The following is a 14341-nucleotide window of genomic DNA, read 5'->3' as shown; positions in this document are numbered from 1 at the left end:
GTATTGTCGAAGTTTTTTTCAGAATAATAGTACTTTTTTTTACAAATATACCTGTCAAAACGATTGGTAAGCCCCTGTGTACAAAATATGAAACCAATGGAATAGTCCAGAGACGACCTCCAGGTTATTGACTTTTGACCCCAGCTGGTGAGGAAGAAAGAAACAGCATGGTGGTAGATGTGTGTACTATGTGCAAACACGCAAGCTTGGGTCTAAATCATTGATTTAGGAAAGCATTTTGTATTGTTCTATGATAAATCAGAGAAGCTGAGCATCTTTTTGTGGCGTGTGCTTCCCATTATTTGCAGTACAACGTCAGACTAGACCTCTGAACTTCAGAAAAAGGTTAACCAAACTCTTGGAGTTGGAGCAGTGAGGGAGTGAAGCTCGCAGGTGATACCACATTTTTAAGATGCTGGGGGCTGTGTGGAACTTCATCAAACGTCACAAGAAGAAGCTTATCTTTGCTGGAGTGGTTGTTGGAGGTTAGTTAATGTTTTGACATTCCCCGTCATAGTTATTAAAGAACCAGTATGTTACAGGTAGGTAGGTAGGTATGTTACAGGTGAAGATTGCAACATGAGGATGAAAGAGATAATTAGTAAACAAATAGACTGATAGATAACATAATTTGCAAATCAGTCTACTTGGTCAGGTAGCTATGGTGTTCATTTTATTAAACATTAAGATAACCTTTTTTTGGGTAAGGGGAAAACCCTGTATAGGTACCCGTACCCGTATAGGTACCCGTATAGGTATACCGGTATACCCCATTTGGGGCCCCAACAAGCCAGGAAACACGCTATGACGGCCGCCATATGGGGCACCCAGAACAGCTGTTTTTACAGTCTCCTCATTGATATAAGACACAAACAGTTGACTATACTCGGTCAGAAAATAGCTGAACAATCATATTTTATGATCATTTGATTTCTATGAAGGACGGAGTTTTGGAAAATACGGAATTTGCGAAGTTCGTACGGAGCGCCTGTCAGGACGTGCGAGCACCGATCTCGGAGACCTTTCCGCTTTTCATTATCTTCAGATGCAATACTCATGATCTGTTTGGCTGGAGCTGCCAGTAAACCTGCGTAAAACCTACAGGAAACGCCGTTCTGGAGGCGGAAGGTCCGCCATGACACATGTGCGAACTAGCCGCTTAGACGGAAAGTAGCCACTTATTGCGACACAAACATTACGGCCATTCGGCGTGATTTGATCATTGTCTGAATATGCCGTGCTCGGTCTCTGTCTTTAGCGTGAGGCCGTTACCACAGAGATTTTCGGACACAAGCTTGTTTCTAGATGGTGTATTTTCGCACAATAAAATATTAAAAGGCATGCACGCCCAACTTTCCACATGCCGTTGCCACCGGCTGCCAGTCAGCACGCTGTGACGGAAGTTTTGTCTCTCCTTTTTTTGGCGTGAGTCTGCTACTACGGAGATTTTCGGGCACAAGCTCGAAGTGAAATGCTTAGTGATACATTGTATTCTTCGTTTTCACGTGACGTCACAATCGCGTTCGAACGTGAAGTCGGCCATGTTGGATGATAAGCTGTTCGATCTCTGTATGGCTGCGTGTTGCGACGGTGGACCCGTCCGTGGAAGGCAGTTGTTTTATTCAGAAACGGGCTGGAAGTTTGAATAGTTAACTGCGGGCCCAAGGAGTACAGGATACGACCTACTCACTGTTTCTAAAGTAGCCTGTGTTTACACAAGCTTTCGGGCGGAGGTTAATGACCACCACCACCCGCCCGCCACCACTAGGGGGCGGTATCCGCCGGGCCGGCCACTAGGAGCGCGATTTTGTCAGGCTATCGGACAACAGTGGTCGGTAGAATCCGGCGATTGTCGTTTAAGCTTTAAATTGCACAATGCTCTGAAGACCCTCTTCCGTCGCTCGATGAATTTGTTCAGAATCAGAAGTGGGGCGTGACTTTGGAGACCCCAAAACTAATGCGCGCGGGCGAAAAAAAAGAAAAATCCAGCAAAACAAAATGCTGCTAAACCACAGGACTTCAGAGCTGGTATTGTGAATTGAACCACATAACACAGTGTATCAAGCAAACAACTAGTCTTCATTTGTAGGAGGTACATGTAGATTGTCTTGTTCATCTTAGCAGGTGAAGTTCAAATGATCAATGTTAAATATATTGTCAAGAACGATCAAAGAAGTACATGTACATCATTAGAAGGTATTTGGCTCAGGACAGTAGATGATGAGAATACTCATAAGGGCTGTTTCAACATACATGGCATTGAACTCCATGTTAAGTATTCCATAGTTCACACAAATCTCGCTGTGAGACCTCTATGCCGATGCCTCAACTCCTCTCCCATGTGCACCCGCGTGCTCATCGTTACAAAAGAAACGTATCATTCGTAGGAATTAACTGGATAGGACGTCTTTGAAATATATAATTGTCTGTGCGATACTCGCTGGCCGCCGCGTACAACAGTACAAACGTAACACCCAACGTCGATGGCATACCAATCCACAATTACGTCCCCAGTTTACTTGTGAACTTTAATGCTGACGTATTTTGTGGTAGTACATAACGAGTTTTACGACAAGCTGGCACAACACTGGCCTTTTGCGGCGATCTAAGTTTGCAAGTTCTGGAGTTCCGTGGAACCTCGGAAGAGATGACCTTTTTTCCTTTGGAGAACAGGCGATGTCATCCATAAAATCAAGTTGGTGTGGCCCTAATCAAATGAATGAATGAAATTATGCTTTCTGTAATTTTGTTAAATAAACGGTTGTTATAGTTTCGTTCACAAAGTCACGTGAACAGACTCTTTTGATAAGTTGTACAAGATAGTTTATCAGAGTTTTCTTTACAAAGCTAACGTTAACGTTACACCTATCTACTGATTTGATTTACGAACTATCGATTTAGTTTTCTTTTCTATTGTATTGGTCCTTTTTTGCCTCTATCTATGATCTTGGCATGGTGATGACCCGTATTATTGCAGACAGATGTACGCACGTAAAATTAGCCATTCCCGGCGTCGGAAAATACAACTGGAAAGGCTTGTGAAGAAATGTACACAATTTTGCCATCGTCCCAAAGTGGAGCCTACGTACTTGGAAGATTTTCCACGTGTCAGATCCAAGCATTAAAATGTATTCAACAGATCCACATTTCGTCGGTTACTGAGAAGCACAAAAGCGGTCAGGCGGTTATCCATAAGAGCCGCAGGGGAAACATCCCACAACGCTGGAAACAATTTGGACATCGTTGCTCGGCGATAGCTTATTTTATTTGCTACTTACCTGCGATCATCGTAAGATGTATGTGCCCGACGCTTATGATAATAAAACATTTGAGTGGATCACTTGTTTTGGGGTAAGCTGAGTATATAAGACCCCGTTCACACTCATTTTTTTCAATCGCGATCGCGATTGTTCGATCCGATCGTGATTGAACGCAAAGAAACTTTTGCGTTCACACTGCTTTTCGCCAAGTGGATTAAAGTACGCCGTGATCCGATCGCGATTGAAGCACGATTGAAGCATGCTATCGGCGATCATCTGGTAAATGTTGTTGTTGTCCTTGTTGTCCTTGTTTTGTGTCTATTTTTCCGCTAGACATTGTCACTTGGTGCGGTAAATGTCCCTCTTTCGGTGACATTTCCCCAGTTTGGCCTGCACCTCCTCTCTCCCCCAGATTGCGATGAGGATCCTGGTCTCCTCATCGCGCCATCTGCCACCAGCTGAAGTTGCTGACGGAGTTTTATTCTTCTTCTTGGGCATTGTTGACGATGAAAAGTTGTTGTTGTTGTTGTTGTTGTAAGAGAGCGATCTGACGTGCGGATTGGGTTTGTTTTCCCGCGCGATGCGAACTATGACCCCACGTACCCGCATGTATGACCTCCCACCCCCGGAACCAGCCGAAATCTCCACCGATCGCGATGGAATGAATCGTAGTTGTGTTCACACTCAAAATTTGATAGGATTGGATTGGATCCGATCGCGATTAATCCAATCAAACTACCCCCGGAGGTAGTTACAATCCAATCGCGATTGGAACGTTTTGGATCGTTCCAATCGCGATTGGGAGCGTTCACACTGAAAAAATCAATCGCGATCGGATCGATTCAATCGCGATTATACTTCAATCGCGATTGAAAAAAATGAGTGTGAAAAAAACCTTCTGAAATGCCGATTGTTTTTTAAAACAATACGGATCAAAACCTATTGTTGTAACCTTTTCCTTATATCAAGCGTTGGCTAGACTACTTAATGATCCACAGTGTGGAGACAAAAGCAGCACACTAGGACCCGCAGGTAACTTAGATGGCGCCGTTGTTCTATATTCTGCCAGGTTATCATCCAACATGGCGCCCGCGCGTGACGTAGCGGTTTTCGAACGTTCTGTGAAAACGAAGAATATTGATCTAAGCTATTTTCTGACCGAGTATAGTCAACTGTTTGTGTCTTATATCAATGTGGAGACCGTAAAAAACAGCCGTTCTGGGTGCCCCATATGGCGTGTTTCCTGGCTTGTTGGGGCCCCAAATGGGGTATACCGGTATACCTATACAGGTACCTATACGGGTACGGGTACCTATACAGGGTTTTCCCCTCACCCCCTTTTTTTCAGAGTTCTTGAAGTACTGTGCCATATCACTCTTTTTAAGCGCATTATTTATGAATCTTTTTTTTTTCAACATTTATGATATCACCTTTAAAGTCCACTCTTTATATGTTTGAGGATCTAGGATGTCCAGCACCAACCAACTTAGACTATAAAATTTGTACTATGCCATATACATGTACATTTATTTCCCAACCTGATTCCAAGAGGGCATGTAGCTCATGTGAGGCAGGTGACATAAGAGTAAGAGCTGTCAAAAAGTGTCACTTTAGCTTCAGAATGGATTTGCAAGATAACAGTTATTTATCAATCTGATAGCTTGGGAATCCATTTAATGAAACATAATGCCACCCACACATGCAACTTGGGTCATGTGGATGCTACCAGTCATCTAATACCCCGGATGTAAACAAAAATAGTGATCACTGGTATTGGCACATGTTTCAGTCAGGCTTTACTGAAGTGCTGGCAAAAGGTAAAAGCCTCAGGTACCCAGATAAGGTGTCCTTTAGAAGGTCATTTACACTTCACTGTTTTGCCAGGAGAGAGGATCATTTCCATCAACAAGGTCCAACATTAAGTCCATTGTGAGACTAAAATGCCAATTGGTGCTTAAAGCACCACTCCAGATCCCATTTTCTGGTTCACTGAGAAAGAGAGGGTGTGACTCAGCAGTCCTCTTGGTGTGTTGTTTCATCTAGGTGCAGTTTTTCTGGGGAAATATGCAGAGACAAAACTGAGGGAACTTCAAGAAAAAGAGATGGCAGAACAGTTGGAGAATGCCAGGTAAAGATCAGACAACTACAAGTCCTGATCTGAGGGAAATCCCATTTTCAAAAACTGGAAGATGTCTACAGTATTATTTGTCATGACAGTGTTGTTGTCAGTAGTTCCCTACATGTTCAACAAATTTGGTAAACATTGTACAGCTTGCTGTGCTTCACGTCACATATTGTGTTCCTCTCCATGTCATACAGTTGGGTTTCACATCTTGTGAATGTCAATTAACGAAAACTAATCTTACAGCTCTAGATGATATTGTCTCGTTGACACACCTTTACATTGCAGGAAAAAGCACCACTTTGATAACAACCAGAGGACGTGTAACATGACGGTGTTATCCATGATTCCCAGTCTGAGGGAAACCCTCATGCAGAGGATAAACACTGAGGAACTGGTGGCTAAGCTCAAGTCCAAGTAGGTTTATGTCTTTGTACATTATTATCAGTCTACCTGGTTCTGGAGGTTGGTCACAAATCTTGGACCAAAATATGGGGCACCTAGCCTGAGTGTCATCCTGTTTCAGTTCCAGGCTCTACCTTCACCTAGAGCCTGGAACTGAAACAGGATGACACTCAGGCTATGGGGCACACTTTATAAGATGAGATATTTTATATATATGTAAGTATGTGGAGGGTGTAGATATCAACTCTTGTATAGGACTTTCCCTTATGGTACCATGTCTTAGGCATCTGTGAAGACTGTGATATTCTTGATTGTCTTCTGTGATGTTTTTAACCTGTTTGTGAATTTTTGCATCATCACAGACCTCCAAACAAAGTTGAACTGTGGGAAGACCTCAAAATAGACAGTGAGTACCAGAGTCCTTAACTATCAACAGAGAAGTCTCATCTTTACCAGAGAGCTGTTGTCTGCCTTTCTTTCTATTCCATAGTTAGAAGCATGCAGATCCTGGATTGTTTATTTTTTCAGCTCAACAAGTAATTGTATTTTGAAATGTCCGTGTGGCGTCGTATTTACCCCCAATAACAACGTTTACTTTGTCGTGACATAGCGAGATCGACCGAATATTCACCGTAACAAGTACTGCCAGCATTTCACAAATGCTAGGTCGTGAGCGGCAGAGAAATCCACGCCTCTCGGCCGAAAAGTAGCGAATTGCGAGCCCAAAATACCGGGGAAATATGGGCAGAAAAACTTTAACTTTTAATTTTTTTCGGATCCCTGGTTAGCTAAGCTCCCATTTCCCAAAGATATAATAAACGTACCATCCAAAATAAGAACGTACTGGGTGGATTTTGAGACTGAAAAAAATAAACGTACCGGTAAGTTTATTTGGGAGATGAGAGTAGTTTAGGAACTTCTAAAAAAAAGCATGTTTCTGTGCTTGTCCAGGTTTCACCAGAGTGCTGGTAGCCCTGTACGGTACCTGTATCCTGGTGGTGCTGTTGAGGGTACAGCTGAACATCATTGGTGGCTACATGTACCTGGATAGTCTGCTCAACCTGAACGGCGCGGTGAGTTCTCCTGGAATGGTGGTCCATTGAACAGTTTTATTCAATACTGAGAGGCATATATGTATTCATGATCATATGACCTATTCATAATAATACTATTGATAGCTTCATTCATTTCCTGATGCATTTGAATTCTAACAAATTCTCCCCCCCCCCTGTAGAAGGTGCCTCTAATGTTTAGAATGCTTGTTAGACACTAGCTATGCTAAATTTGAAACTAGTATCACTTTTTTATTTCCATAACAGAGTAAAGAAGTAGTGCAGGCCCCCCGTGAGATCCAGGAGAGATACCTGGCCAGTATTCAGTACTTGCTGGGAGACGGTGAGAGTCATATCATTCACATATTAACCTTCTCCTTGTTGCATAACTCTGTAACCAATAAGGAATTGCGTGCCAAACAGCTACTTCAGAGTGCTAAAGGTCAACACTGTTTGTCAAATGCAGTTGATAAAATCCTTTCATTATTTAGATGAATGGTAGTTATAGAAGTATAACATTCAAATTGTTTGTCCAGGCTTGACTCTGTTGATCCACGATACAAGACAAGCAGTACAAGAAGTGATCGGAAGGTATGGTTTTCATTATCCTTTTCACTATATTTCTTCCAATTTCTGAGACAAGTAATTTAGTGAATCCTCCTTTATCATTTCATTGAAGATGCTGTCTTTGTGCAGACTATACCTTATGGGTACCTTTTACCTACACTGTAGTCCACTCCTCATATGTTTGAGGTTCAGGGACTATGGTCCCTTCCAGCACCAGCCTATTTAGACTCTCCTATGCCATATACATGTAGGTGTATTTCCCTGCTGGATTCCAAGAGGGTAGGTAGCTGATATGGGACAAGTGACATCAAAGTCAGAGCTGTCAAAAAGTGTCTATTTAGCTTCAGAATGGAATTGCATGATAACAGTTACTGAAGCAACTTGGTAGATTTGAGTTGCTTTAGTAACTGTTATCTTTCTTATCTTATTACCTGGATATCTGACCTTCATTGACACAGAATTGAATCCAAGAACCCGCCTAGCATGTTTGTTGTGAATTGCAGCTTGTCCCTGAGGAAGGAGCTGTCCCTGGAGGAGGTGCACCAGGCCGTGTGGAAGGTGCGCAGGGAGGTGGAGCGGGCACCGGATGACGGGCTGGACATCACCGGCCGGTCAGCCAGCACCTCGGGACTCACCAAGTACATGCTGCCGGAGGAGGAAGAGGAGAAACTCGACCAGGTGACATGACTTGCCTTACTTAACTTACGTTGAGTGTCAGTCCTTTTCTGCCACTCGAAACACTCTGTCAGCCCTAATCCTCTGTCCTCCATTGCCTTTTCCAATGCTTCAGAAGGTAGGCTGGTATCTCTCTGTAGCATGTCTATGTAGGTGAGGGGCTGCCTTCCTGGTTTTCTCTTCCCGTGCTGAGGTACCAAAAGCACTAAGGTACCCAGGTGACATATGAAATTACATCATCATCATCATCACTGCATGTCAGTACATAGTACTGAGGTGGGCTGTCATTGTCTTCCACAGTTTTTTATTTGTTGCTGGCCATTGTGTCCCCTCGCATACACAAACTATCTCTGTAAAGTCCCGCTCGATTGTCCATCTTGAAGTCATTGCTTGAAATTGCATGATCTTCCTCCAATGCATCTATTGTTGAAGGGTTTGTGACCAAATAAAGAGACTACCAATCTTGTATATGGTACAAATGTACTGTCTTCCAGTTTACTTGGCTTGTTAATTTTCAAATAAATCGTGTGGCACCCATGATATTCTTGTCTATTGGAATGGTGAAAGTGACAGGAGAGAAATGTCTGTCTATCACGTTGAATACTTAATGACAATTTTTTAAGAAATCTTAAGTTATTGATTCAGTATATACCAGATGCTTACTATCAGTCATCCTCTCCTCTCATGACACTCCTTTGGTATATCTATATGTATCATTGAAGGGTTTGTGACCAAATAATGGGACTACCAACTGGGGTATGGTATTGTCTTTTGGTTTACTCAGCTTCTTAATGGACCGATCCAGTCAAACACCATATCGAACATATAGAACCCCCTATTCTATTTGGAATACCTCCGTCAAGAACAGCGCTAGTTGGACAAAAATGGCACGTGTTAAGCAGAGTATCTACATCTGTCACAGGTTTTTCACTGTATTGGCTGCATGTAAGCTCAGGAAAAAAGCGAAATGAAAAAGAAAATAGCTTGGGTATTCATGAGGAGGGAGCTTGAAACATATTGCCAACTACTACAAAGTCTGCTAGTACAGAGTGCCGTCTCTTCTGTACTTGTGTATGAAACTGATTAATATGAATGCGACACAGTAAGTAAAAGAATTGCATTTTGATAGTTAATTACTAAATGACATGCAGCTGCAATTCATGCAGTGAACACAGTGGGAACCCTGTCACAGGTATACATACCCTGTTTTACACGTGCATCGGCTGTTTGTCAGAAGTTGGGCACTGATGGTCACCAACAAGGTAATGCTATGCGACCCAACCCGCTTCTGCATTGACCGAAAACATAACGCCCTCACCGTAACTACATTTACCCCCTCTTCAAACAATCGTACTCGGTGGATACATCCGTCCACAAAGAAGGCATGCCATTTTTATTTGGTCCGCTCTGAAAGGGTTTCAGAGCCAAAAAAAGCTCAACAGAAGACAGCCTGCATATTCGACAGCCATACGCACGTGGCCGTTTTTGTCCGTCAAGGGCTGTTTTTGACGGACTATTCGAAATAGAACAGGGGGCGTGGCTTATGGTGTTCGAACTGGATCGGTCCATTGTAAATTGGAATGATGAAAGTGAATTGAATACTTCTAAGAAATTTTAAGTTATTGACTCATGATATACCAAATGCTCACTGTCAGTCATCCTCTCCTCCCGTGACCTATCCAGGCCTCCAGTATGTCCCAGGACGACCAGGTCTTACAGAAACTGCTGTCGGAGACCAGGGACATGATCGAGAGGTAGGTGATAGGAATAGAACCTGAGGTCAGGTTTCCATTACGTTTTCCATTAGAATGGCTGAAGCTGTTCTGTTGTGACTTTCTTATAGGACTGTTTGACAAAAGGAAAATAAGTGTCACAAATCACAATGCTAGTTTGAAAAAGAACCCCTTCATCCATATCATTGTATGCTGGTCATACCTATCCTGCAATACTAATCCATCCCTCTCAGTTTGGAAAAGCATTAAGACTTATGTGGATATGTTCTTTTCTTACAGTGTTGACTTCCAGACAGTGCTGTCCAAGTGTCTTGAGGCCAGCTTCACCCGGCTGTGTGATGAAGTGGGTGTGTTTTTCAGCGCAGAGGGAAATGCTGTGGCTGCAGATGGGGATATGGGGTATGTATGTATGTATGTATGTATACACAATGTAGTCTCTAATTTTGTTGTACAAAGCTTTGAAAAGAAAAGAAAAGAAAAGACAGACAGAAAGACTGGACAGTTTTGATGTCCAAACAAGTAATTTTCCAAAAACAGTAAATATGTCTGACACAAAACAATTAAAGCCACACTATATGAAGTAGAATGTCACACATCTAAATGATGACATCATTGTACTGTAGGGTTCCCAAGGTGACCCTTCCCATGGCCAAGGTTATCCCGGTGATCAATGGACAGATCCACCAGATCTGTAGCGACTCCCCCAACAAATATGTACAGGTGGGTGGAGCTTTTCAGTTGTAATATTTCTCAGTAGAATTGAATCAAGATGAACTTACCTGGAATACTGAGTCATAATTCATCGTAACATGTGTCATAGAGTCACATCTTTGAGTTCCTTTCTTCATCCAGGAATATTGAAGTAGCTACCCAACTTTTTACTCTCCTAGTCTCAGGGGTAAACTAGAGGACTGAGGGATATTTTAGCTAACTTTTACCAAGGATTTTAAACCTCCTTGCTTTTACATGGAAAATAATGTAGAATGGGAATGTAGGGCTTCGAATTCACATTGGTCACTGGTAAATTGCTTTGCTCACATATGGTTGATCTCCTATCCATATCAAAGTTTTACTGCTGTTTGTATCAAGAATCATTTTGGAACACTGTCTAGTCTGCAGGCTGGAAAAATAACTCAATTCCTCTCTCCTCAGGAACTGTTGCTGATGGAGTGTGTGAAGGATTTTGCAGCCAATGTTTACGAGGCCTTCAGCCAGGCCCAGGAGCCTCCTGGACTTGCCTGAGAATAGTTACATGCACACATTACAGCAAAATACTTAGGCATTCTAGTGAAATGTGCTTCTCATATGTCTTAACCCATAATGGTAAACAGCATCCAGACTACTTGAGTGTACAATTTGCAGTTGTGAATATGTAGAGGATATAGCTGAGTCAAAACTTGTCATGTTTGCCTTTTACACTTTAACTAAGCTGCACCCTTTGCAGCACTAGAGAAAGATATACAGTAAAATATTTTGCTATCTACACCAGTATATATTGCAAGTCAACACTGTTGACAAAATGGAGTCTATTGTTTTAGATGTAACGTTGGGTAACATAAATTTGTGGGGTACTTAAAGTCGGGATTTTTCGAAAACGGGGTATTTAGGGATATGTGCTAGATGCAACATCAGTAATACCGCTAGAAATGCAAACTTGACAGACTAACGTATTCAGAACACTGTCTGAAAAGCTTCGATAAGCATGCATTAGAAGGCGACGAGGACAAAAACTCTCCGTCCCTTATTGGAACAGTCTGAGGGCTTTGTGGGAGAATCACACTACATCGTTGTCGGCTGGTTTATAAGACAAATGTCACATCCGCTTCCTGCTAAACACAATCATTTACAAGACAACTTATTTTCTTAAAATTGCTGACCTGCAATTGGACTCTAAGTGTGATCAATCATCAAAACCCCTCTTTGTAGCTACAACCTACGGCACGTGTATTTTCCCGCCGCCATATCATTACCCAGAATCCTGTTGTCAAGCAGACGACAAAGGTTTGTGAGGAACACTTTTTTGTCTAAATGTTGCGTGTGATTGTGGACTGAGGACGATATTTTCCTCAAAGTTTGCTCCTAACACAACAAGGAATACATGGACATAGTAGTATTATCAATGCTACGGCATCCGGCTAACTTGCCATGAATAATGTACACGTTGCCATGACGGTGGATGTCGACTTTGACGTTCTATAGCTACCGACTCAACACACGGGTTGTTCCCGTAGGCCTGATGTGTGCGGTACGGCCGTTTTTTCGTGTATTTTTTTACTTGGACCCGTCTATATCCATAGCACTCTCCTCAAGCCAAGGATGGAACGAATAACTGCTGTATAAAATGTAATTAGCGGTAAGATATTCAAGACGAATCTTCTCTCCCGACTTAATGTTCACCCCTGTCCGACAGCACCGGCATTGTGCGTGCGGCGGACGGTAGTTTCAAGTTGAAATATTATGGTGTCAGCACGACTACAGACAAAATCCACCATATATATGATTAGTGCAAAGATAGTACATGACACTGACAGAATGATAGAAAAAAAGGATGGTTTATTGTTCTGCTAGATTGATTTCAGTCAACCATTATCGGAAAAATCCCGAATTTATGTTACCCAACGTTACCAACATAAACCTAGAATTAAATCTTTGAGCTAATATTTGAGCCTAAGCTTAATGACTGACAAACCCAAATCAATGAAAAGAAAAATGACACTGCAAGGGGGAAATTTTGAACTTTCAAGTTGCCGTCACCTCCAACAGTCATTATGTGTGGAACCAGAAATTTATGTATGTGCAATTTTGGGCATGTTGGGCTATATCAGATTTTTTTTTAACGATCTCGCTCAATGCAAGGCCGTAAGAGGCCACTTCTCGGCATTGAATGAGATTGTTTCCAAAAGGGTAACTCACAACTTAGGTATGTCGCTGAAATGTTGTCATTTGGCAAGTATTTTCCATAGTTTGTGAGATGCACAAGTTACCTGTATTTCACGTGAACATGAGTGGTGGCACATTTTTCCATGGTTGAAGATCCAGGTGTTATAAAGGGAGTAGACACCAACCTATCTTAGCATTACCTGGTTATTTGAAATGTGATTTCTTGACTACCGGTACTTGCATGTATCACATGTTGGGGAATACATATGGACATTTTGCTTGTACATTTTTCTCAGCAAATGAGGCAGGCACTGCCTTGTTATCATAGAGGCAAAAGGAAATGTAATAGTACACTTTACAAAGCTTTGTATTTTGTTCTTTTGGTCAATAAATGTATAGGCTGTTAACATGTAAGTTGCGACTGTTTCAAAAACTTTGTTAATCCCCTATGCAAGTGAAAAAGTACTTTTTCATTTGTGTGGGCGTATGTGTGCACTGCCTGCTTGATGTTTCAAGGTTTCGCAATAGCCCGCTTTATTAATCCAGTCATTCGTATCACCGTGGTAATCATGGAGCTTCTATATAAGGAAGTTAATTTGTGTAGCTGAAAACGAAGAAGCAAGTAGAAACAGTCTCCTGGCCCATCAGCGACAGACTCATGGAAAGCGTGGCTTAGAATGCTCATCAATCGACCTCTCTTCTTATGTATTTATAGAGCCCACAAATGAGATTCTATCATGGTCGACCTGTTATTTGGTAATCGTTCTAAATTACAGTCTGTTCAACCAAAGGCCAGTGACCTTTTGACGGTTAGTATAGGCTGTGACTGCCAGGGCTGAGGTCTATAATATTGGTAGTGTTGACGGTGATGGATGGGGGGAGGCTAGTGTTTGATGAAATGATCTGTCATCAGAGTGACGTTTCCATTTACCCATTTACCTGTCATTTCACTGAGTGGACTTGTCCTCCTGCTCAATCTATCAAGTCTTCAGCCCAATGTCTTCTCGAAGCACATTTGTGTGAGGTGGAGGAAATGATCTGGAAAGCCAATGAAGGTTCTCTAGTGGTACACTCATTTGGCCACAAGAAAAACGTTCGTCGTGTTACGAGAAGTGGAGTTGATGAAGCTATGTGAGTGTGACTGTAGATTTTGCATTTTCACAATTAGTTCTTCTCTCACAGAAAACAGAAAATCTCTCCTGTGAGGCGTTGAACGAAGAGTGTGAGGAAACACATATGAAACGTCGTTGATAATTACTCTGCTCAAGTTGAACGAATGAATGAAAGAATCCGTTATCTATACTGGATGGCAATGACGGCTTTGACACCTATTCTCCAAGCAGAGGTTGTAGAGGCTGGGATTTTTCACGCTGCCCTCATGCGTTAAACATCCCGGCCACTACTAGCCCCCTGATCGAAACTGCTCTGCTTGGAGAATATTTGACCCCTGCTCCAGACCCCGTTTCTTTGCACACGTAACCTGAGGTCAAACTGGTTGGCGACAAGAAATAAGGAGCTGTAAAAAACAAAAAACTTATTCTCAAGTCAAAACTGACTTCATATTGGAAAACTACCTTTCATCAATTTAGGGTTAATGACCCGCCCCGAGGTGTATATGGTGTCATAACACCTGGCCATGTGCTATAG

At 42.3% G+C, this 14341-nt stretch overlaps 1 protein-coding gene across 1 annotated transcript; it reads left to right on the top strand.

Moving 5' to 3' along the window:
• The first annotated feature begins 132 nt into the window (after positions 1-132).
• On the top strand, positions 133-11330 carry LOC136427685 (peroxisomal biogenesis factor 3-like). Its single transcript, XM_066416738.1, has 12 exons — positions 133-485; positions 5304-5388; positions 5671-5799; positions 6150-6193; positions 6739-6860; positions 7107-7182; positions 7376-7430; positions 7910-8084; positions 9765-9835; positions 10094-10213; positions 10438-10534; positions 10967-11330. Exons 1-12 carry the CDS (start codon positions 413-415, stop codon positions 11054-11056), a joined length of 1137 nt encoding a protein of 378 aa, XP_066272835.1. The 5' UTR covers positions 133-412; the 3' UTR covers positions 11057-11330.
• Positions 11331-14341: the final 3011 nt, after the last annotated feature.

Source organism: Branchiostoma lanceolatum, chromosome 2, assembly GCF_035083965.1.
Source record: "Branchiostoma lanceolatum isolate klBraLanc5 chromosome 2, klBraLanc5.hap2, whole genome shotgun sequence".
NCBI lineage: Eukaryota > Metazoa > Chordata > Leptocardii > Amphioxiformes > Branchiostomatidae > Branchiostoma > Branchiostoma lanceolatum.
Note: the sequence above shows the minus strand (reverse complement) of the source record. Positions and strands in the feature narration are given on the sequence as shown.